At 41.7% G+C, this 24,500-nt stretch overlaps 1 protein-coding gene across 2 annotated transcripts in view; it reads right to left on the reverse strand.

Moving 5' to 3' along the window:
• KLHL6 (kelch like family member 6) overlaps positions 1 to 24,500 on the reverse strand; it is a 62,270-nt gene that overhangs the window by 12,369 nt on the left and 25,401 nt on the right. For both annotated transcript variants that reach the window (XM_024560745.4, XM_053917724.2), the window contains exons 3-4: positions 8,482 to 8,931; positions 4,118 to 4,355 (exon numbers count right to left, since the gene is read on the reverse strand). In XM_024560745.4, the coding sequence (XP_024416513.2) occupies positions 4,118 to 4,355; positions 8,482 to 8,931 (688 nt within the window). The remainder of the gene's footprint in view (positions 1 to 4,117; positions 4,356 to 8,481; positions 8,932 to 24,500) is intronic.

Consider the following 24,500-nt stretch of genomic DNA (forward strand, 5'->3'; position numbering starts at 1 on the left):
TAAATAAATGCTAAATCCCCAGGCCAGTCCCCCTAAGAAAAGAGAAAAGAAATCCGAAAAGGGTGTGTGGTCTCTTTGGGAGGCAGAGGCAACACAGGAGAACAGGGAGAGACTGTGTAAACCTGGGGTGAATAATTCTCCCGACTGTGTCAGGTGGCACCTTTGTGTTGTGAGAGTTCAGGGAAGTGGTGGGCTTCAGGGAGGTGGGACCACGCCCTCCTGTGAAGGTGGGGGCCAGCAGGAGCCTGGACTCTGTGTTCGTGCAGCCCAGAGGCGGACGTCAGGCAGGACAGGTAAGCTTGGACTGTTGCAGGCGGAGGTAGTAGGGCTGTCCTTGACCAACAAGCAAATTAAAAAGCAGCTTCAGTTCTGTGGTTGCTTTGCTTATTTATTTTTAAAAATGCAAACCAAGAAATCTTTAAAATTCTCTTGGTTTATATCTATATAAAAAATAAGTGGGGGTCATCCTGTTCTTGAACAATTTTTATTATAAAAGAATGAGATGCCCACAATAGAAATGTGAGCATGAACTAGTAAATAATTTTTTTCAAGACAACTCTCTTAACAAACAGAAAATACATGATTCAGTTAGGAAAAGAGAACAAGAACTGTCTTTTTTGGTGACTTTAATCAAATATTTTAACAGCTTTGTGTTTCCACTTCCCCATCAGCACAGAGTACCAACTACTTAAAGAAAAAGATGTACTTTTCAGACTTATTAATGGGCCCTCGTGCCCTAGTGCGGCAATGAGTGTCGCTGGCAACGCTCCGTGTTGTGGGCAAGTGCTCCTCTCGGATGGAGCCCAAAAGCGGGTTTCCTAGGTCCAGGGTGTACATACCTTGAATTTTGCTAAGTGCTGCCAAAGAGGCCTCTCAAGCTGTCTGGTTGACCCTTCCCCATACCCCACCCACAGTGGATGTGAGGAAGGGTTTTGGATTGCTTGGGGGGGGGGGGGGGTCATTGTTGTTGCTTTATAGCTTAATGGAGAAAAATAATATCACAGTTTGGTTTCCCCTGGTTATTAGGGAGGCTGAGCTTTTTCATCTTCTGTGAATTTCCTGTTCATTTAGTTTAGTCATTTTCCTTTGGGTTGTGTGCCTCTTAGAGGTCTCTATTTATGTAAAACACGGCAACATTGGGCCCATTTAGGTAGTGTCAAACATTATTACATAACTATAAGCTTTCAAAGAAATGTATGCAAATTATATTAAAAAGAAAAAAACTATGAATTTTGCTTCAGGACATGAAAGACCACCTGATTAACTAGGCGGGAGAATCGTGTGCATAGGTCAGAAGACATGTTACTGTGAAGATGTCAACCTTCCCCAGATAAATTCATCTACTCAGTGCCTTCAGGACTTCTCAGGGAACTTGAAAAGATCATTCTAAATTTCATTTGGAAGAGTAAATTTGGAAAAATTTCTAAGGAACTTTTGAAAAAGAAGAATGAAGAAGGGGGCTTTCCCTAGCAAAGGCCAAAATATACTATAAAGCTATAATGAAAACAATGCCGTGTTGCATCAGACTACTAAAACAGATGAATAAAAAACAAGAGTACAGAAATGTGCTGAAAGATATAGAGATAATTAAATAAATGGGATTAGAACATTTGGCTCTTTATTTAGAAAAAAATAAAATAGATGCCTATTTCACATCACCCTTAAAATAAACCTCAAATGCAAATGCTATGAAAGTAACTAAATATATATAGGAAAAGATGTTCATGATCTTGGGGTGGGAAAGGGCTTTCTGAGCAAGATTTGAATCCCAGAGTCATATAAGAAAGTTACTATATAAAATATAAATCAGAAGACAACCACAGCCTGGGAGAAAACATTTGCAATACAAGTGGCAAAAGGTATATGATCAGAGCTCAAAAAGCTGAGTAAGAAAAAGACAAATGGCCAATAGAAAAACAAAGAGTGTGAACAAATTTTAAAATAAATGCAGTTAGCTAATAAATATATGAAAATATGCTTGACCTCATTCGTGATCCAAAGTTTAAATTTAAGCATTCTAGGTCAGTAAAAATGTAATTAACTGATAATAATAAATAACAAAAAGTGTTAGCAAGGATGTAGAAAACGGCCTCTGTTACTCATCATTGGTTGAACTGTAAATTGGTACAAACTTTCTGGAAGACAATTTAGTGATATCTACAAGAATTCCAAATTCACACACATCTTATGACCACTTCCAGGAATCTCTCCAAATAGCAGCACAGGTTCAGAACTATATGTGCATAAGAATGCCTGTTACAGTATTGTTTTAGTAGGAAAACAAAAGCTGAAAAAATCATGGTTCATTTATTCAGTAGACTGCCCTGTAGCCGGTAACAAGAACAATGGTAACGACAATGACGCTAAAGATGGCCAACACCGTTAGGGTCTCCCCAGGTGCTTGCGGTTGTGCTGTACCTCACATGTATGACACCACTTAATGCATGTGATAGATCCATTATACCAACATGCAATGACGTGGAAAATGCATTGTGACTTCAAGTACAAGTTTCCGTTGATTTAATTGTGTGTAACCAGCATGCTGTCATGTACTGTTTGTATCATTTTTTTAAAAGACAACACCACATTTAAGAGAGGGGAAGGGCAAGTTGTAGAATAGCATGCAGGGAATGTGGCAAAGACGGACTGTGGTCACCAACCCTATCTTTTCCTCCTGGGCACAAGGTTAAACTACATTTCCCAGTCCACCTGCAGGGGGTGGCTCATTCTTGCCAACAGACTGTGAGTGGAACTGATGCCTCACATCCAGGCTAAGGCTATGATGAGCAGCTGGGCCTTCGCAACGCGTTCATTTTCTCTCTCTTCTTGAAATGAAGACCGAATATAGAAAGCAGCAGCATCGCAAGATGGAAGAAGCCCAGCCAGGTTCCTGAATGAGTGGGACAAACGCTGCGTACTGTTATGGTAATTTTCTCAGATGTAGGGCTTGCTACAGAAGCTGCCATTACTTACTCTAAGACAATATAAAATCATTTTTAATTAAAAATATAGGATTGTAATGACACAGAGAAACTGCCATATTTTACTTTATACTCCCTATTACTGGGATCTTCTCCAACAATTAAAATACACTTCTACCAGATAAAAGAAAGCTATGACCTAATCTATGATATTAATATATGCAAAGAAGAACTGACCTGCCCTTGATTTTGGAGGAAGCCAGCTCTAGGAATCAGCCTTTCCAAACATAAGTGCAGATTACAGAACACCTTCTAGGGAAGGGAAGGGATACTTGTCTTCTCCCCTGGGGCCCCAAGAAGAGCTGGGTGGCTTCTGATGTCATGGGGAGAACATGGACCTCAGAGAACCTGGCTGGAATCCTGCCTGACGTTTACCTGTGTGTGGCTTAAGGGACATTTCATAAGCTTTCCAAGCCTTAGTTTTCTCTGTTTGCAACCTGGAAATTTAAGTCACCTACCTTATAGAGTTGATGTGAGAGACAAATGATTAAATGCTACCAAATTGTAAATTCATCTACTATGCTGTAGAGATGGTAAAAATATATGTCATTTAATAAATATTTATTGAGCACTTACTCTGGTGACCAGACACAGGGGTAGGTACTGGAAATACTGTTGACTGTCATAGAACTTAAAGACTAATGGTCGACAGGCAGAAAGTAATTGTAAATAATTAATTGAACTATTTCAAGTAAGAAATGAAAAGGTACTTGGTGCTACTGGAAAATCTAAATGTATGACCCAGTAACCTTTAGGGGTCATGTTTGGGAGGAGAGCAGCAGACATTTTTAGTCATTACCGTATTTCCAGTGCTGAGCTTGGCGTATTATGCCTACCGCAGACACCTAGTCAATTCTGGTATCATTTTCCTCCTCCTCTTCCATGAAGGACTGGGCCTTTCTGTCTGCTACTGCCCCAGATCCTAGTACAATACTGCTCACAGGTTAGTGTTCGTTAAGTAAGAATGTGCTTTCCAAAGTAAGACCACCTGAGCTCCCGCTTTACAGAGCCTGACGCAGTCGGAGCTAGATCTTTGCCATTTACACTAATTCTTCTAGGATGGCTGCCCGCACTCGCTCAGGAAAATACCTAATGCCCCTGGCGGCTTGCTTTGGCATTGCATGGCTCCTGCTTACCTGAGATGTAGACCTCATTTTTTAATGTCACGCATGCAAACTCCACCCACTTCTTATTCTCACTCTCCAGCTCTTGCTCCGTCATCGGGAGCTTGGCCACCTCCAGGCGGCTGCGCCTCAGGGGGTCCAGGCAGGTTACCTCCGCCACAAAGCGCTCATCCTTCGTGCAGCCACCGATGATCATGAACACCTCAGACTGGAACTCGTGCATCCTGGGCTTCGTGCGCTCCGAAATGATCTGGAAAACCAATGGGAGGGAAGAAAAGCAGGATGACACAGTGGTTCGGAGCTCAGGCTATGGGGTCAGCAGAGCAGGGCTCAGTTCCCAACTCTGCCATTGCGTGGCCAGCTGACCACCTTCTCAAGTCTGGGTTCCATCATCCACATGTTAAAGATTTTAGTGGTAACCACCTCCCAGGTTTGTTGTGAGGATTAAATGTGATCATATACATAGTGTGTTTGGCCCAGAGCCTGGTATATAATAGATACTTGATAAAGGTTATCTGTTGTTGCTTTGCTGCCATTTTTAAGAAGTCCAGGTTTGTTTACCATCAAATGTACTTCCTGCTTCTCCATTCCTGCCTGGATGAAGCCTTGAAGCCTGGGATCTCACTCCTGGCCACCTTCCACTCCCTGCCTCACTACAATGTCCTGAAGACATCCCAGACTTCGCTCACCACCAGGCTTCTTCTGGAAGAGAGTCCTGACAATGGGCACAGCTGAGCATCCAGTGACTCAGGATAAAAAACACAAAAGGGAGCAGCGTATGGCCCAGTAGGTTGGGGAACTGGGTCTCAACATCAAGTGTGTGATCCTTTAGAGCCTTGAACAAGCAAAGAAATCCACACCGTGGATATTTGAACCCAGCTGAAAGAGCAGAGGTATGGAGTCAAATATACCAGAGTTCTGTCCTGGTTCCACCACCTATGACCTCATGGAGAAGCGACACCACCTCTGTAAACACCTGCAATCATTTCTAGGCCATCGAGTCTCAGTCTAGATCAAGGTGGTCCGTGGAAATTTAGAGGAAATGAAACAAAGGAGCAACTTTCTCAACCCCAAAAGATCTCTCCCAAGGAAGGTACCAGACACCATGCCTAAATTTAGTGTAGACTGATATTTGCTCTTAGCGTTCTAATACGTCCCACTGTCCTCACCCTCATGAACTGAGAGGAAGGACAAGGTTAAGGGGGAGACATAGTGATAGGACAAAAAGAGTTGAAGTTTGGGAAAGAAAGGTTAAGTGAATTCCGTGAGCAGCCTCCTTGCTTACACTATGTCATCAGGAATAAACCCAAGATCATTCAATTAGTGAGCAGACAGGGAGTTTCACAGAATCAACTGGCAATGAGACCTCAAGCCCAGGATCCCAGTGGTTGGTTGGTTCAGTTGCCCAGACTGCAAAATGGGAATGAGAATGTGCCTTGAACTGGATTCAGGCAATAGGACAGCCAAAACCTGGGACACAGTGAAAGAGAGAGATTTTAGCCTGACATAAAGAAAATGCTTGATTGTGGCAGACAGAGCACCATAAAGGAATTGAGTGAGCATAAGAATAGTCTTCATTTGTGAGGCATTTACCATGTGCCCGACCCTGTGTGAACACATCTCATTCATTATCTTATTTAATTCTCAGAGCAGTTCTAGCAATTGGTAGGTATCATTATCTTCATGCTGCAGGTCAAGACTGAGCTTTGGAGCAGCTAATAGTCCAATTTACTGTAAGAAAATTGTGCAGTCACGATTAAAGCCAAGACCCTCCTGACTGCAAGCCCAAGTTCCTGCCACTGGGGACTTTTTAAATATCAGAATTCTCTTTCCTCCTAAACCAGAGTTTATAATCCGGCTCCTCACCCCCACCCCATTGCAAATACAAAAGGCAGTGCAGATATCTTATAGCGGTAATTTTGCAGAAGATATAATAGAGACATTTTATATCAGAGGAATGCCTTCATCACCTGCATTTCAGAGACTTAAGAAATGGGCAACAGAAACAAAAAGGAGACAAAATGTTGTAAGTACAGTTGATCAACACTCTGAACTTTCAATGTTCAACTGAAAACAGTTGCAGAACTCGACAGCTGTCTTCAAGTGTATGAGGGTTTTGATTCCCAGCGTTGGGCTACCTGCCAGTGACCCACATGCCCAACATGAGATGTGACCTGGATTTGCCTGGGCTCCCTCCATCACTCTACTCACCACCCTTCGTTTGCTTAGTATCCTGTCTATGTTTAGCAAGGCAGAGACTGTTCTGTAGTGCCTGGTGTCACATCTGGCATATAGTTACGGTTCAGGATTTATTTGTAAAAAATGAAAGGATAGCACATTAAAATAGATGAGATGCTGTTGAAGTAGTACTTAGGGGGAAATTTATAGCACCAATGACAATATTGGGGGGGAGGGGTCAAATCAATGGCCTCCACTTTTACCTTAAGAAACTAACAAAAAGAAGAGAAAATTAAACCCAAAGAAAGCAGAAGAAATGAAATAATCAAGATCAGAGTAGACGTAAGTGAAATAAAAAACAAAAACAATAGAGAAAATCAAATTAAACCAAAAGGTTGTTCTTTGAGAAAGTCAATAAAATTGGTAAACCTCTGACCAGGGGGGAGAAAAGACTGATCAGGGAAAAAAGAGGAAACACAAATTACCAACATCTGCAGTGAGAGATGTGAGCGACATCACTGCAGAGGCCACAGGCATCTAGAGGACAGTAAGGGAATATGGAACATTAAACCAATAGATTCAGTAGCTTCTATAAAATGGAAAAATTCTTTGAGAAATACTAACTACTAAAGCTCATTCTAGAAGAGGATGACCTGAATAGCTCTATACCTATAAATAAATATAATTTGTAGTTAAAAACTTCCCCCTCTCTCTCTCTCTCTCTCTCACACACACACACACGCACGCACGCACGCACACACACAACTCCTGGTTCTAATAGCATCACTGGTTAGCTCTACCGAACCTTCAAGGATATGTTTGCAGAGTAAATGAGTGACAGTGAATATGGGGACAACACAGAACTAGAAAAGACACACAGGGAAAGGAAGAGGCTCCCAAGGGACTTCAGACAGATAATTCTTAAGCCACTTCTGACTAAGATATCTACCAATGGCCTAATTAAGAAGGCTTGGTAGTCAATACCAGAACTATTGTAAATTGTATATGTATGTGGGTTTCATGTGTATAAACTTAACTGTCTGTATATCATTACTTCCTGATTGTTTTATTCCTCTCCACTAAGCCTAGTTTTGTCTTTATATAGTAGTGAATAAAATATTTCTTCAATTGTTAAAGAGACCCAGGTAGATTCAAATGATATGTATATTCACCATGTTGGTCCCAATTTATTTATCCAATAAACATTTATTAATCACTTATGACATGCCAGGGAACCTCCTAAAGTCTGGAGATGAAAATTCCAATACAACATACTTTTCTACCACAACGAGCTCCAAGCCTAGAGATGTTTACAGATGAGGAAGCCAACAGTGAACACGTAACCGCTGGTGTTATAACACATCAGTGCACCAGCTGCTCTGAGAACGGGAGAGGACTCTGGAGCAAACAGTGCTTGAACTGAGTTTTGATGCAGGAGCAGAAGTAAACTAGAAGAAGAAGAGGAAAGAGGCATCTGAACAGCACCTGCGTTAGCCTGGAGGCTGAAAAAGCAGGTCCACTTTGGGGAATTCCAAGCGGTGTGTTTGGGCTGTAGCAGAAGGAAGGGGTTGGCAAGGGCACTTAGAGAAGCAGGCAGGAGGTGAAGTAACAGGCCAGCTCTGGGAGCTAGGGCAGGAGATGTGGGCTCTATCCCAAAAGTGGTGGGGAGCCAGTGAAGAGAGAAATGATTAGGCTTGAGTTTGAGATCATCCAGCTGGTGAATGAACTAGAGCAACGTTAGACTGGGGACAGGAAGCTGAGTTTTGAGGAATTTTCAGAAATTCAAGAAGGAAATAATGAGAGTCTGAACTAAGGAAACATCAGGCTCCCCAGAGTGGGCAAGAGCTAAGCAGCACCCTGGGGAAGGCGACTGGATAGGGCACATTTTGTCCATATGTGCATCACCCGCACCAACCTCCCGCCCTTACACAGCTGGGAGGAGGAGGGCTGTTCCAGGCACAGTGCTTCGAGACTTCTGTATCTCACCTAATCCTCTCAGTAGCTGTCCATGATGCAATATCATCTGTATTTTACCAATCAGAAATCCAGGGCTCCTGGAACTGCCTAACTCGAACTCTAAACTGTGTAGCATCTTCTTTTCGATGACTTAAGGATTTGCCAGCCAGCCTCACCTATACCTCTATGAGTCCCACTAACTCCTTTAGTTTGCAGTTTATCGGCGGCACCTCTCATCTCACCTCATTGCCAGAAAGGTGGTACATCCTGGCTTCCTGGAGCAGTGGGAAGACCTCCGGGCACTGCCTGATGAGAGGGTCTGCTTCCACCGTCTCCACAAAGTACCAGGGGTCCAGAAGCGGCAAGCGCACATTCTCCAGGATGTAGGGGAGCAAGCAGAGGCGTTCCGACTGTTTATGCCGCACCCAGCTCATCACGGTCTCAAACACCTGAGCCTCCTCCGTCACATAAAGGTCATCACTCTTCAAGATGTGGTACAGAGTGTCCACGGGAAGTTCAAGGAACTCCTCGGCATTCAGAATCTGCACAAAGTTTTGGATGATGTAACTCTGAACCTGCTTCTTTAGACTGTCCAAGGAGTGTGTGTCTGCCAGCCTCAGTATTCCAACACAGTTTTCTGGGTTCAAAGCTTCCGTGAGGAAGCTGGCGCAGGCATCCACCATCCGCAGGAACTAAGAGAATAAGAAGGCAGCAAATAAAACCAGAAAATGATTAGTCCACAGAGATGTTTTTCAGTGAATTGTGTGTGGTAGCAAAAAATTAGAAACAACCCAACTGACCAACGACAAGGGACTAGCTAAATACATGACCATGCATTCGTATTTTTGACAGCTCTGTAATCACTAAGAAAACATGTTGTAGAAGAATATTAAATGGTGTGGAAAATTTTTGTAATTCTTTAAGTTTAAAAATCTGTTCATGGAAACTGATCCAGCCTCCAGATTAGATCAGCAGCTACAGGAAGTAAAGTTGACCCTTGAACAACAGCGGGGGTTGGGCTGCTGACCTCCAGCGTAGATGGAAACCCATGTGTAACTACATACAGGGGAAAGAGGAACATGTCAAATGACACCATGGGAAGATCAGCAAAATCCAGACTGTGGGAAACTCTACAGAGCAACCAGTGCAGTTTCTTCCTGAAATACATCACAAGGGCGGGAGGGGGGAGGGGGAAGAGCTTAAGGATGAAAAGAGATTTAAGAGACACACCAATAGCTTTCGCCAAGCAGGAAACTTATTTGGGTCTCTGATTTAAACAAAATAATTTTAAAGATCAGAAATTTGTGCAATGACTAATATTTGGTGCTATGAAGCAATTATTATAGTTTTAAGTGTGATGATGGTATGGCTATGTTTAAAGAATCTTACCTTTTAGAGATATGTACTGAAATATTTGCAGATGAAATGAAAAAGCATCTCACAAAGTCTCTAGTACATTATGATCCTATTTTTATAAAGAAAAGATATGTAGAATATAGGCCTAGAAAAAAGACTAGAGGATAATATGAACTGTTGTCAATCTCTCTGGGTACAGACACCGTAGGACTAATTATGCTGCAGTAACAAACAACCCCCAAATCTCTATTGCAGTGAAAATTAAGCTGTAAAATTGATTGGCTTTCATGTCTTATTTTTCAATTATCATCATCCTCATAATATGAGCCCCTTATACATACATAGCCTTTTACAGCTTACAAAGCACAATCATATCATTATGTTATTTAATGTTCAGTTTATAGGTGAGGTGTCTCAAATGCATCAGTTCAGCCCTGGCCAGTGTGGCTCAGTGGGTTGGCACGTCATCCCATAAACTGAAAGTTTGCAGGTTCAATTCCCAGTCAAGGCACCTAGCCAGATTGCAGATTTGACCTGGTAGGGGTGACCACGAGAAGGCAACCAATCAGTGTCTCTCTTTCACAGCAATCTTTCTCTCTGTCTCTGTCTCTGTCTTTTTCTCCTTCCCACCTTCCTCTCTCTCTAAAAACAATGAAAAAATATCCTTGTGCATGGATAAAAAAAATAAAAATCAAATGCATCAGTTCATTCCTATTCATTGCTCTCTGGAGCTTAGTTTGAACAAGTCCAATCTCCCATCTCCCCTCCTGTCCGCTTGGCCCCTTACAGGGTCAAGTTCTCAATATTCTTGAGTTGATCAATTAGCAGAAAATTGGAAAATGGAGCCTGGCAGGGAGGGCTGTTCTGAAGACAGGGCCTGGTGACAGCACAGACAGGCAGACCTGCCAAGAAGACAGCTCTAGTGACAGGACCAGGTTGTGTCCAGGTTGCATGGCCTGAAGGGAGGGGCTGGGCACAGCACTGGTCGTAGCATGGACCATATTGACTTAGGCTTTGCCCTTCACTCCAGAGCAATCTAGGGGCACACATCCCTGACTTTTTTAGTCATTTTCAATTGCAAAATACTATCTCTCCACATCACACCACACTTTCCAATTGTCACTTTTGAAAACATTGACTGAGAGTCAATGCACTGTTGGAGAAAGCCTGAGTTCTGCCTCAGCCCACCCTGTCTGCTGGCCCTAACCACCTGCAGATCTGCTCCTCGCATGAGCAACTGTGGAAACCGTTGAGACTGAGAATTCTAACACCTGTTCAGTTGTTCGCAGATTTTCAGTTCAAAGAGTAAAAATACACAACCGAGACCAAGCCTCGCTGAGCCCTCAGAACCTGTAACCAGAGCCCTTTGTGGCCCTGCCCACAGAGACATCTCTGAGGGCTGAAAGGGAACTCACTTACGTGGTAGCCTCCAGAGCAAAACAGCAGGTAGACCACACCAGCGTTTGCGTGAGAAGATGATATGAAAATCAAATCCACCTTCTAAATATGTAGACTATCTCTCAGAGGGCACCTGAGAACCTGGTGACAGTGACTGCCTCTAGGGAGGGGACCTGGTGGCTTGGTTCAGGGGAAGGGGGAAGAATTACTTTTTACTATTTACCCTTTTGCACCCCCTTGAATTGTATGCCATGAGGAATTATCTACTTTTTTATTTTTTTATTTTTTTAATTTATTTATTTAATTTTATTCCGTTAAGGAATTATCTATTTCAAACAAAGTGAGTTTCTTGTGAATAGAGGAAACACTAGAAGGGACACATCAAAATGCTAGCAGGGCTTATCTCAAAGGCCATTTTATAAGGTTATTAATTTGTTTTTTTGGACTTTTCTGTGTAGACCAAGTTTTCTATGCTAAGCATGAAGTTGCTTTTCAAATCAGAAAAATGAAATAAATACTGTCTTGCAACTTTCAAGTATGCAATGAGAAAATAAAATATCAAAAAATATCATGAAGAGAAGCTAAAATGCGCCAGCCCCTTTATATTAACTAACTCGCTTAGTCCTCACGACAGCACGTAAAGTAGATGTGTTACCATTCCTGTTTCATAGATGAGAAAAATAGATTCAGAGAAGTCAAGTCATTTCCTGAGAGATGTATAAATAATAAGTAGCTCTGAAATTTGGAACACTTATTTGATTCCAGAAATGCATGTTTTTACATTATTTCGAGCTGCGTCCAGTAAACACGTGTGTGCACAGGACAGCGGCTTTGCAGATGCCAGACATCAACTATTTGCACACTTCTCCGGAGAGCTCAGCGGATCTGATCCGCCCAGATGCAGGGAGGCCTGGCCAACAATTCCTGCCCCTGCTTGATGACTGTTGATGAGCAAAGGACACCATGAAAGAAAATCAGATCAAGTACCAAAGCCCCCATTTGTTAGAAACATCGATCCAGATGTGTCTCTCCCCACTCAGGGCCATGCATTCATCATTCATCCACTTGTTCGTTTCCCTTCTCAAAAGCCACTTTTCCTTCATCATTTCTCCAGTTGCCCAACATGGAGCCAATTCCTCCCTCCTCTGTGTTCCACTGGGCAGCTCACTCCGCTTGTGGAGCACCCTTTACATTCCTGCCTGTACTATGATCAAGGGCAAGTTCTAGGGCATACTTGTGTTTTTACTTCTAGAAGCACCTAGCACAAATTCTGGCAAAAGAAGGAGAGAGAGAGGAAGAAAATATTTTTCAGATATCTAGTATGTAGGAAAATCTGTGCTAGAGACTTTTCCATCCATTATTTTATTTAATGAATACATTTATTTTTTAGCGAACATATTTTGATAAGTAATAATGAGATAGATGTTAGTATTACCATTTATTCGTACAGAGATGCAAATAGACAATTCAAAGTGTCAAGTGTGTTGCCCAAGGTCACACAGCTAGTAGATGTTGAGACGATGCTGAGCTCACAGCTAGCTGACTCTTCCCACAGGGCATTACACTGCCTTTGTTTGTAGCTGTTGCACTGTTGAGCTAACACAGTTGAAGGAGAGCCTGAGAGGCTTATGAGGACAAGAGTTAGTGGAGATCTCCAAGTTGCCTACATAAGGTCCTTCCACACCAAAATATGCCTCCATAAACACTTTTGAATGTGAGGAGGGTAAGGCAGCGTCATGCGACCCCAACCAATGGCTAGAAACTGCTGATGAGCAGGGCAGCCAAGGGGACAAGAAACCAGTTTGTTTTAAGTATTTTTGTGCTTCTCATATTCAAGTTTGCCTAGGACTTTAGAGTAAATTTTCTGTCTCAGCCTGTCCCATGAACTTGTTTATTAAAGCTGAGCAATGACAGCTAATGGCAACAGACAACCAACTTCCTGTTTGGGGAACATGTGAGCGAAAGGTTACAGTCAGGCACCTGACTCTCGAACGGGGAGACTAAAAATACAATCAAAGAAAACCACTTGAGACCTGGCTGCAGTTCCCATGAGAAGCGTCTGTGTGGAAGAGAATGCACCCCTGCCCCCCACTCCACTACCCCTCCCCTGTCTCCTTCCATGCTCTCCAGAATGGGGTCCTCAGGCTTCATCAGTGGAACTCCGCATCTTCCTAGAGGTTCCTTCAAATCCGCTCTAGAATAACCAAAGTCCTATTTTGGTCCAAAGGGTCTATAAAGACATTGATATTCTTTTTTTTAATCTTCACCCAAATATATGTGTATTGATTTTAGAGAGAGAGAGAAAGAGAAAAATATCTATGTGAGAAACATCAACTGGTTGCCTCCCATACATACCCTGACTAGGGATCAAAACTGCATCCTAAGCACATGCCCAACCAGGAATCAAACCCACAACCCTTTGGTGCACAGGACTGCACTCCAACCAACCAAGTGACCCGGCCAGGGCAAGACATCGATATTCTCACCCTTAAACTCCCACAGACCAGTGTATGTGAAGAGTTTGTAAGTTGAATTTAAATAAAATTCAAATTTATTTGAAAGTATTTTTTAATTCATTGTAATTTTTTTGTCACCATTTTTCTTCTCAGATAATAGATACTGAAAGTAATGCTGTTCTCCTGTCAGTTCTGTATTGGTGTTTCTTCATACTTAAAAACTGTACATTACCACCTGTCTTAAACGTCCATCCTTGCCTCACCCTCTCTCTCAGGGGGTATACCCACCTCAGACTCTGTCAGAATGTGCTCCCCCATACCCAGGATGTCCTCTGCTCCCCCAAGACTTTCAGTCCTTCGTCTAGACTTGGCTGAGAGATCCGCTGCTTCCTGGAAGCTATGAGGGGTAGGCAGGAAGGGCAGAAGCTAAGATCTGCAAATGGTCCACTCACTAAGGTGGGGCAGGTGCTGGGGGACTGAGCCAACTACAGAGGTAAATTGACCCAGAAGTGGAATCAGAAGGGGGGAAAATGGGCAGTACCCAAGGTTGTGGCAAGTTTGGTTGTGATTCAGGCGACAGAAAAGACAGCAGCCCCTGAGCTTCCAGAGAACATAGTGGAGGCCCCAACAGGCCAGCAGAGCACAACCAAGGAATCATGTGGGCCACATTAGGATTCAAGGGGCAATTGGCACAATTGGGGCTAAGTGACTCAGCCCAACGACAGTGTGAAGGCCAGGGAAGGGCACTACTGTGCAGATTAAATGAAATGATAGTATCTGGGACATGGTTGATGCTCAGGATGTAAAGTGTGTGTGTGTGGTGTGTGGTGTGTGTGAGGTGTGGTATGTGCATGTGTGTAGGGCATAGAAGCAGGTATCTAAGCAGAAGCTAGGTCCTGAGAGGCAGGTCCATGAATGCAGACAGCTGGAAAAGGCAGGGTAGCAGGTGGAGAAAGCAGGAACCTTTGTCTTTGCTTACAATTTCCTCTGCCTGGAGCTCTTTTCCCCCAACCCAACTGCCACTTAATTGAAATCCTCCCCATTCTATGAAGTCAAGTTCAATGTCATCTCCTTTACAGCCAGAACTTTCCTCACCCGCTACATTCTGTCCTGGGGTCTGGTTGCCCTCTGGGTTAGAAACTCATTGGAAATCCTTGTTTTTGAGTCCTCAGGGGTATTGGATGGACGTAGGTATATGGAGCCAGAAGTTTTGGGTTTAGGCCTCAGATCACAGATTGATCACTGGATGAGCTGAACATTCCCTGAGCCACAGTTTCCTCATCTGGAAAGTCTTGACAATGATAAACCCAATTTGCAAGCTCATTGTGAGGGTATCGCTGGCCTCCCTGCTCACAGAAGTATTGTCAACTTCAGATGGGATCATGTAGGGAAAAGAATACAATAAATTGCTACAAAAATGTAACCTATATTTATAATTTTTTACCTTTCCCCCCAGATATCTTTTCACAAAGTACTTAGCACATAGAGGACACTTAGTAATTTGTGATAGTTGGGTAGCAGTAAATAATCTGGTAGCAACATGTATTTTCATTGCACCTAAAACCCCCATCCCACTTCCTGTGTGCCACAACCTATGAAACAACCGGGGCAGCCCAGGCTTATTTACCAGGGAAGGATGGTGGAGTAGACAACAGAAGACAACTTCAACACTGAGTTTCTAAATACACTTTCAGAACTTACACTATAAAAATAGTTTTGAAACACCAATTAGTGGTAATAACCGGGCCCTTTGAGCTTCAAAAAGCCAGAATCCTAGTCTAGACATCAAGTTTATGCCAAAAGAATATAAGTAGGAGAATGGATGATAATGTAAGAGTCAGCTTTTCCCATGTGGGAGCTGATAACAATTCCCAGACCTGGAAGGGAGAGGTGAAAGAGTCTAGTAATATGGTGAGAAGTAGGTGTGGGTCCCTGACATGATGTCCTGCCTCCCAACACAGGCCAAAACTCCAGGGTTAGGGGAATGGTGAGAGCCCCTTAAAGGCTGTGGATCTCAGGACAGAAGAATATGTATCTTCACTGCCGAGATGAAATCGGGATTGCAGCAGTCCAATATAGCAGCAGCAGAACAGAAACTGAGTGTGCTGTCTTAGACAAAGGGGGCCTATGGCAGTCATTCCGAGTTCCCTAAAGGTCCAGATTAGCACAGGAGAGTAAATGGAAGTGTCTTGTGTGTCCCTGAGAGGGGCTCTGAAGTAGCTGAGAGGATAGGGAGACCTGAAGAAGCCTCGCAAAAAGACAAAGAGAATGCCAAATAACCCACGAGGACTGACAGCCAGAATCAGGTGGACTCGGGACTTTCAGTTGATGCCAGTGGGGAAGGAAGGGGTCAGTGACCAGAGAGAGACTGATGGGGACAGATGCTCCAGCATGGACCGATGATACAAATGTCTGTGGTGAGCCTAGGCCAAAAGCCTCTTTCTGTGGCACCTTGGTGCTGTGTAAATGCCCCCCGGAACTATAACCCTAATCCTGAATTAAGTTTTCCTGAAGTGAGATGTCATTAAGTTACCATAACTACAACTTCTGCCGCTGCTAGAATGGGAAGCTCAGGATAAAGATCAAGTTCAACATTAGAAAAATAATAGGTCAAATTACACCTTTTTTTTTTTTTTTTTTTTGCAGACCTGAGTTTGTAGACTGAGATTTGGCTACAAATTAGTTCTATACTATTTAGAACTCAAGAACAATATGCAATTCAAAAACAGGCTAAAGTAGCCCATGGTGACAGTTGCTAGAGTAGAGGTTCCCTTGGGGCGTTATGCTTGGGGGAGGAATCTGGGATGCCAGAATGTTCCAGATTGGGTGGTGGTTACACAGTTGCATACACATGTAAAAAATCATCAGACTGTATACTTAAGATGCCTGCATTTTATTAAATGTAAGATATACCTAAAAATAAACAGGAGCAAACATTGAGATGAAACACAGAAATGTGGGCACAGTGGACTCATGTGGGGACACCTGGTGGTCCCAAGTGTCCAAGGTACCCCAGAGGGAATTGGGCAGGAGGGGTAGCAGCTGTGCCATTCTTGCCTCCTGACACGCTCCCACGGAGCCGCAGTGGTTCCCATAACCTTCCATCAGGCAGCCTTCTCTGCATCTGCTGAAGGCCCAGGACTTCTGGACCGCGGCTTATTGCCTCACCCGGAGAGATGGTTTGTGCAGCGGAGAACACACAGGCTGTAGCAGGCAGGAGCCTATTCAGGCTCTCGTCTCACTAGCCACGACACCTGGAGCATTTACTTAATATTGCTGAATCTTATTTCCCTACCTATAACTTGGGGGTAAAAATACCTTCCTCGTGTTACATAAAATAACACAGACAAAAGAGTTGTCACATAGCAAATGTTCTAAAAAGGGCAACTGCTACTGTTCTGTGGACTCAGGAGGTTAATCCTGATTTCTTAACACTCACAGTAGCCACACAGCAATGACGCTGGTTGACAAAGAGTGTGTGCAGGAGGGGGTGCATCAGACAGGCAATGGGTGGATTCTATCTTGATGATGGTTAAGAAATAGCTGGGCTGGTTTTGTGGCCTAAATTAACTGGCTAGTCCAATGTTGAGTAAATATAATCTATGGGTCCCTGTCAATGACAGCAGAAGTTCACGTGTCCCTTACAGAAATGGGACCTGCTTTTTGCTGGGTGCCTGGCATTTAGTAGGTACTTAACAATGAAGCAATTATTAGTATTAACCTGTCAACTACTTTCTCCTTTACTAGCCCGTTACATTTCCAAGAGCCAGGATGGGGCTTCTTAGTGTCCTCTGGAAGGAGGTTAGGCAATTTTTGTTGGGGTCTCAATTAGTTTCTGAGGAAGTCTTCATATTCAGCCAGTAATGAATATGAGCAACACATGTGTTCATTGACTCAACAAATGTTTATGTGCTGTGTTCCAGGTACCGAGGAAGCCAAGAAGCAATGTAGGCCGTCAAGTTGGCCCTGACCATGTGGCTACCTCATCCATAAAGTTCTCACCATCGTTCGTCCTGTCGTTAGCAAAAAAAATATGAAAACAAGCAATGCCAGGACCTTCACCGAAGTCTCCACAAACTGCCACCACAATGAAAGTGATGTCCCACTTCAGAGGGCATTGTAGAGGCACCACATGGGCCTTCTCTGGCCCAGGCCAGGAGACCAGGCTCCCCTGCCTGCATCGCTCTTTGTCTTCTTATGTTGGCTCTCGGGACTCAGCCTGATCTCCTTGTTTTCTTCTAAGCTCCTTCTAACCAGCTGTATCTTAGGGACCCTTCTGCCCCAAGACTAAATGTAGGCTCAGTGTGGTCTCTCTGACCTCACATCTTCTTACCGCCCTGCAGATAAATTCAAAAGTTCCTACTCTTTTACAAGTTTTTAATGTAAAAATGAAAGTGACAAATATGACAAAGTTCCCCAAACAAATATGGCCAAGTTCCCCAAGACTGAAATATCTTACCAAGTTCTTATAGTTATTGTCCCATATCTATAATTTCTGACTACCTTGCTTATTTTGGACTCAGAAGCCTGGAGGTCCAGTTAAGGCAATGAAGCCCTTTGCTTCTCCCGTGTCCCTGTTTGGTGACATTCATCTCAAAATCCCTGCCTCATAAATGAGCTGGTCACTCTGCCCTTCCCCCTTAAGTGCTTCTCTTACTTTTATCTTTCCAAAACCATTTAAAGAAAATATATTTCTCCTCATAGTTGGCCAATAAATTATGGCCAGGTTACTGAAAAGTTCCTCTAGTGGGCAGATCCCTCACTACCTGCCACATTTGAAGATTCCTCCTAAAAGAAAGAAACTGTCCCACCCCTGCAATAGCTGATTGGGCCGATGGACCCTTGACCCAAGGACCATGAGTCTTAACAGACCAGCAACTTATGCAGTTGCCTCACATGAAAAGCTCTTTTCAAAAAGCAATAGTGGTGTTTGGCTGGGTCAATAGGCTTCTCTCTTTCTGGACTGGGAGAGAAGCAATCAATGCATAATAGGAGAAGACTACAAGGAGGCCTGAAAAGAGAAACAGAAAGTGAAGGAGAGGCTGAGTCGCATCAGAGGTGTGAAAATTAAGAAAACTTTCCTACTGGATGGGTGGAGAACACCAAGATAATCTGATCCCCATTGATTTCAGTCCCCAAAGGTGGTGCTGGTTTCGGTGGATATCCTAAAATGACAAGATAAAATGTCAGCTCTAACACACTTTTCTCCACCTATGATTCCAAGTTAATTAAATTACAGCACAGTCCAGTTCATTGTGCTACGCATGTGTCATATGAATGTGATAAAACAAAACTTTAAATCATGACTTCTTATCATCTTAACCCAGGAAAAAACAAAGATCTAGGGCTGGCTTAGGGAAATGTTCCCACAATTCAGTGTCAGCTCAGTTTATCCAAGGGAAAAACTGTCCAAAGTAGAGTAACGATTAACTCACAAATGGTGGGAAGAAACTTCTCTGTAACATCTATTACATACTAGGTATTTTATAAATATCACCTCATTTAACCCTCATAATAACTCTCCCTGAAAAGGTAGGTATTATTATTATCCTAATTTTAAGGATAATGAAAAAGAGGCTCAAAAAAGGTAAGTAACTTGTTCACCACTGCACAGCCAAATAAGTAACTGAGTCGGGATGTAAAGCCCATGTTCTTTCCACTCTGCCACTCTGCCTTACAGGAGATCGTTACAGATAACAGGGCACATTCCATATCTAAAAAGACCCCAACAACATTATACAGCCCTTGAGAGAACAAGGCAGCTCTACACATACTAACTGTAACAGTCTCCAAAATATCCTGTGAAGCCAAAAAATAAATAAGTAAATAAAGGCAAGATGCAAAATTAAGTGTATAGCGTGTCAACATTCCTGTTTCAAAAATGGAGGCAATGAGAGGGAGTGATGCACGGCCATACATACTGGTAGGTGTGCAGAATATGAAGGACAGGAAGACTCTGCCAAAGTGAAGAGATGTTTTACTGTCTCCCCTCTTGTGTTTTTGATTTTGGAACAGGAGTGTATGTTTTATCCACCCAAACATAAATAAATGATTTTTTAAAACCACAAAGTCACTTCAACAACCTATGAATTTCTGTTCCTTACGTTACCTTCAAGCATGAAAATATTCCCAGTACTCTATGTCTGAGACTTCAAAGCAAGAGAAATCAGACATCGGGTTAAATAGATATCCAGTAGCCCACAGCACTCTTCTCTTATTGTCATAAAAATTAACACCTGTAGTAAAATGAATAAAATAGCCAAAGAGAGAAGCTTATTATTTTTTGTCTAGAAAGTGGACAAGATTTGGAAAGATTTAAGGTGAGAGATTACCAGAAAGGAGGAATCAACAACAGAGCTTGCTTTATCTTTAATCTGTCTCTGTCCTCCTCTGCCACCTAGCTCATTAAATCTAATCTCTGCACTGAAGCTCACCACTTGGGAGAAAATGAAAAGAAGAAAAGGAAAAGATAAAGGAGAAAAAAATCAACTTTATAACAAAGTAATTTTCATGTTAAAATATGTAGATGTAACAAAAGTAAATGAAATTTTAAGTGATTAAGTATAAAATCAAGCAATGGGGAAGATCTTTTCAAAAATGCACACCAAAGGCACAAATCATCAAGGGAATGATCAATAGATTTGACTAAACTTTAAACTTTTTGACATAAAAATGCTGTAACTGAAATTATAAGTTAAATGACCAATGGAAAATGCTTGCAACATTATTACGAAAGGTTACAGTGTTACTATCTAAAGAATTCTCATAGCCTCTTGAAAAATCACCCAAAATTGAAACGAGAACAAGAAACAGAAGCATGAACTCCATCCTCAATGAAACTAGAAGACATCAGTAACCCCAAACCACAGAATATGAAGACCGGTGAATGACTTTGCTGAAAGGAGAAAGGTCACACCAACTGCCTACAGAAATTTGTCCCTGAGAACCCCCCAAAAAGCAGGAACATTAAAGTCCCAAGGAACAAGGAAGGCCAGGATAGGTGAGGGCTGATAACAGGCTGTCCATTTAAGAAGTTAAGACTCTTCCTCACTTCGGGCAATCTAACAACTCTCACTCTCACTGCCCCCGATAGGAAGACTTATCCTCTGGAGAAATCACATCAGAGAGGTTCTAGCTCAGAGACACCAGAAACTAAAGACAACGCATGAGAACATCTTGCTTAAAATAAGGAGGTTAAGCAAAGACTTACACACACACACACACACACACACACTTACACACCCAGTCTAGAACACATGCAGATGTATTACAACCCCTAGGCAAGAGACTGAAGATCATTATCTGGAGAAACTGAACAATCCTGGAAACAATGTGACAGGTACTGACATTTGGGGATCCAATTTAAAAACCTGGCAGGTCACCTGATAACCCTGGACAAACTCTCTGGTCTACCAGCCTCTCATCCTGTTCCATGGGCATTGAGCTTCAAACAAGCATATTAAGTCTTCAATCTTAAAGATGACTGAACAGCCAAGGACCAAATCATCAAAACAGTATTTGAGGAAACCCTCTCTAGTGGTTAAATGGTGCCCCCAAAAGATATTCCATGTCATAATCCCCCCAAACCTGTGAATATTACCCTACATGGCAAAAGAGTGTGACTAAGGTGAGGAACTTAGGAGGAGTTTATCTGGCTGGCTCCTAAATGCAATCACAGGTATCTTTCCAAAATACAGACACACAGAGGAGAAGACACAGAAAAGGAGGAGGCAGTGGGACCATGAATGCAGAGATGAGAGTGGAATGACCACCAGGGAAGGGATGCCAGCAGCTACCAGACACTGGAAGAGGCAAAGAGCAGATTCTCCCCTAGTCTCCAAAAGGAGCACCGCCCTGCTGACACCTTGATTTTGAACTTCTGGCCTCCAGAACTGTGAGAGAATAAATTTCTATTATTTCAAGGCACCAGTTTGTGGTAATTTGTTATGGTAGCAGCATAACAGAAAATTGATACACCCTCTAAGATGAAAGTTGGAGACCTAAGCAAACAAACAGAGTAGAGAACCTCAAAAGAGAGAGAGAATGCACAGAAGAAAACTTCAAATATAGAATAACCTCAAAGAAATACGAGTAAAAATCTATTAAAATAAATAGCAAGAACTCTTGCAAATTAAGGCTATGTTGGCAGAAGTTAAAAATTAACTGAAGAGTTGAAAGATAAAGTTGAAGAAATCTGTTTTAAAAAGCGATGGCAATGGTCAATAGAATAGAAGAGGTAAGAAAAAATAAAATTAACCATATTTTGCCATGTATAATGCTCATTTTTTTGCCCAAATTTTTGAGGGAAAACTAAAAATGTGCATTATACATGGATAGTACCAATTCTGCAACTATATAAATTTTTAATTCTTTTATTTATACTTATGCATTAAAAGTATAACCCTAGAAAGTAATAATGATATCTGTATGCAAAATAATACCCTGGAATATGCTAATCAGTTTTGTTTCTAAATATGAATAAATTAAAAATTGGATTTAAAAATGTAAATGAATGATTTTCTTTCTAAAAGTTTGGGCTGAAAACATGGGTGGGCATTATGCACAGGAATGCATTATACGTGGCAAAATACAGGTAAACCCAAGAGATCCAACACCTAACTCCAGAAGAGTGAACAGATAAAAGAGCTGGAAAGTATCAAAGAGGTAATACAAGAAAATTTCCAAGAATTGAAATACATGAGTCTCCAAATTGAAATAAACTAACACAATGAATGAAAAAAAACCTACAGTAATTTTAAGTGCTGTTGCAAAAATGAATCTAATGGACATAAAAAAAATGATTATAACACAATATAGGGAAAATAAACATCAAAAAAGAACACATGTCCAATAGGAATCAATTCTTATAGAATATGTAATGGTAAATAAAATAGAGCAGTGCCTTAAAAATGTCAGAAGAAAATTGTTTTCAATCTTAAATTTTATACTCAGCTATAATATTAATCATATTGAAGTAAAACACAATATTGAAGTAATATTGATATATTAATCAAATATGAAGTAAAACAAAAATATTTTTATACATTTACGTCTCCAAAAATTTATCTATCATATACTCTTTTATCATAAACTACTAAAGATTATGATCCATCAAAATGTAGGAGTATACAAGAAAAAAGATGACATGGGGTCCAGGGAGAGAAAACTCAACAGAGAGAAGAGGTAAAAGGAGCTCCCAGGTGACAGCAGCGGCAAGCCTAGGCCAGCAGCTGTGCTGCAGGACTAGAGAGCAACCATTAGGGTTGGAGCAGGAGGACACAAAAGGAATTCTCGAAAATCACAATCACGAGAGAGCAATGTACATACACAAGTAATATAGACATAGGGAAGTAAATAAAAGAAACATTTACAAACAAATGAAATTTTAAAACATTTGAAAACAATCTCCAGAAGAGTGGGCTGAAGAAGAGAGTAAGAGCAGGAGATGGGCTGCTTTTTACAGTAAGGCTGAGCTATCATTGACTTTTTAAGCTTGTATTTATTTCCTAAGGCTACTGAAAAAATTACCACAAACTTGGCCACTTAACCAACCAGAACTCTCATAGTTCTGAAGTTCAGAGGTCTGAAGTCCAGGTGTCGGCAGGGTTGGTTCTGTCCAGAGTCTCTGAGGTATCTGGTTTGCATGTCTCCCATAGGGCCTTCTTCCCTCTGTGCCTCTGTGTCAAACCTCCCTGTCCTTTCTCCTGGAAGGACAGCAGCCTTTGGATTTAGGGTGAACCCTAAATCCAGTATGATCTCATCTTGAGACCCTTAATTATATCAGCAAAGACCATATTTCCTTATAAGGTCATGGGGTTAAGCCTTGGACATATTTTTTCGGAAGGACACAATTCAACCCATTACAAAGCCATGTGAAATATTTTGAGCATCTTTAGTTATTTCTTTAGTATGTGTACTGAAAAAAATTTTAACATCTATTTCCAAAGTGACTTCCCAAAAGGTTTCCATTTCCATTCCCCCCAGCAATGGATGAAAGTGCTCATTTTCCCTCACTTTTGTAAACACTAAATATTATATTGTATTTGCTCTTGGCCGAAGTGATAGACAAAACTTAATTTGCCTTTTGGATTACTAATGAGGTTTGACATTTAGATATACAGGGTCCGGCAGAAGTAACATCTGCTTGAGTGTGGTTAGTAGGGTAATAATATGGGTGTAATAATTTATAGTTTTATTTTGAACATTTCACCTAAAATGTCATATGGTGTGCTTGAGTGTGATATTGTTATGTTACAGAATTCCATGCTTATGATTTTGTAACAAAAGATTTTGTAATAAAAGGGGGCATTATTTATACCAGACCCCATATATTTGGTGATCATTTAATCTTCCTTTTTTGTAAATTACCTGTTCATGTCCTTTCACTGTATTTCTAGTAGGACATTCATTTCATCCATATGAAATAAAAACAAAAGGATGTTTATGACAGCATTGTTTTGAACAGTCAAATACATAAAAACAACCTAAATTTTCAGCTATAGGGATTGATTCACCAAACTATTATAGCATTGAATTCCATTCAGCTATTATATGTTATTGTCAAAATGCATCTATTGACATAAAAAGATGATTACAATACAATAAACAGACTAAAACAGTATTCCAATAGGAGCCCATTCTCCTAAAACCTCTATGCAGTAGATAACAATAATACAAACACATATATAGCATTTACCAGGCACCATCCTAAGCACTTTACACATGTCACCACCCCTACATTACCGAAGAGGGAACGGGAACACTATGCAATCAATGAAACTCACCCACGGTCACCCAGCAGGTAGATGGTGGAGCTGGAATTTTAATCCAGCAGTCTGGCTCCAAGCTCTGCTTTACCCACCCTGCCACCTGCCTCTGTACAACTCGACAGAGACAGCAAGTCAACGTGTGGAAAATGACCTGAATGTCTGTATACCAAGAAAGGTGCCATATTGTCTCTGAATAGGAGGCGACTGTAGGTAATTTTCCATTCTTTTTGTTAGTACGGGTTTCTAATTTTCTGTAATAATTTTGTAATGTTATTGCAACTT

This window comes from Desmodus rotundus, unplaced genomic scaffold (assembly GCF_022682495.2).
Source record: "Desmodus rotundus isolate HL8 unplaced genomic scaffold, HLdesRot8A.1 manual_scaffold_160, whole genome shotgun sequence".
NCBI classification, from domain to species: Eukaryota; Metazoa; Chordata; class Mammalia; order Chiroptera; family Phyllostomidae; genus Desmodus; species Desmodus rotundus.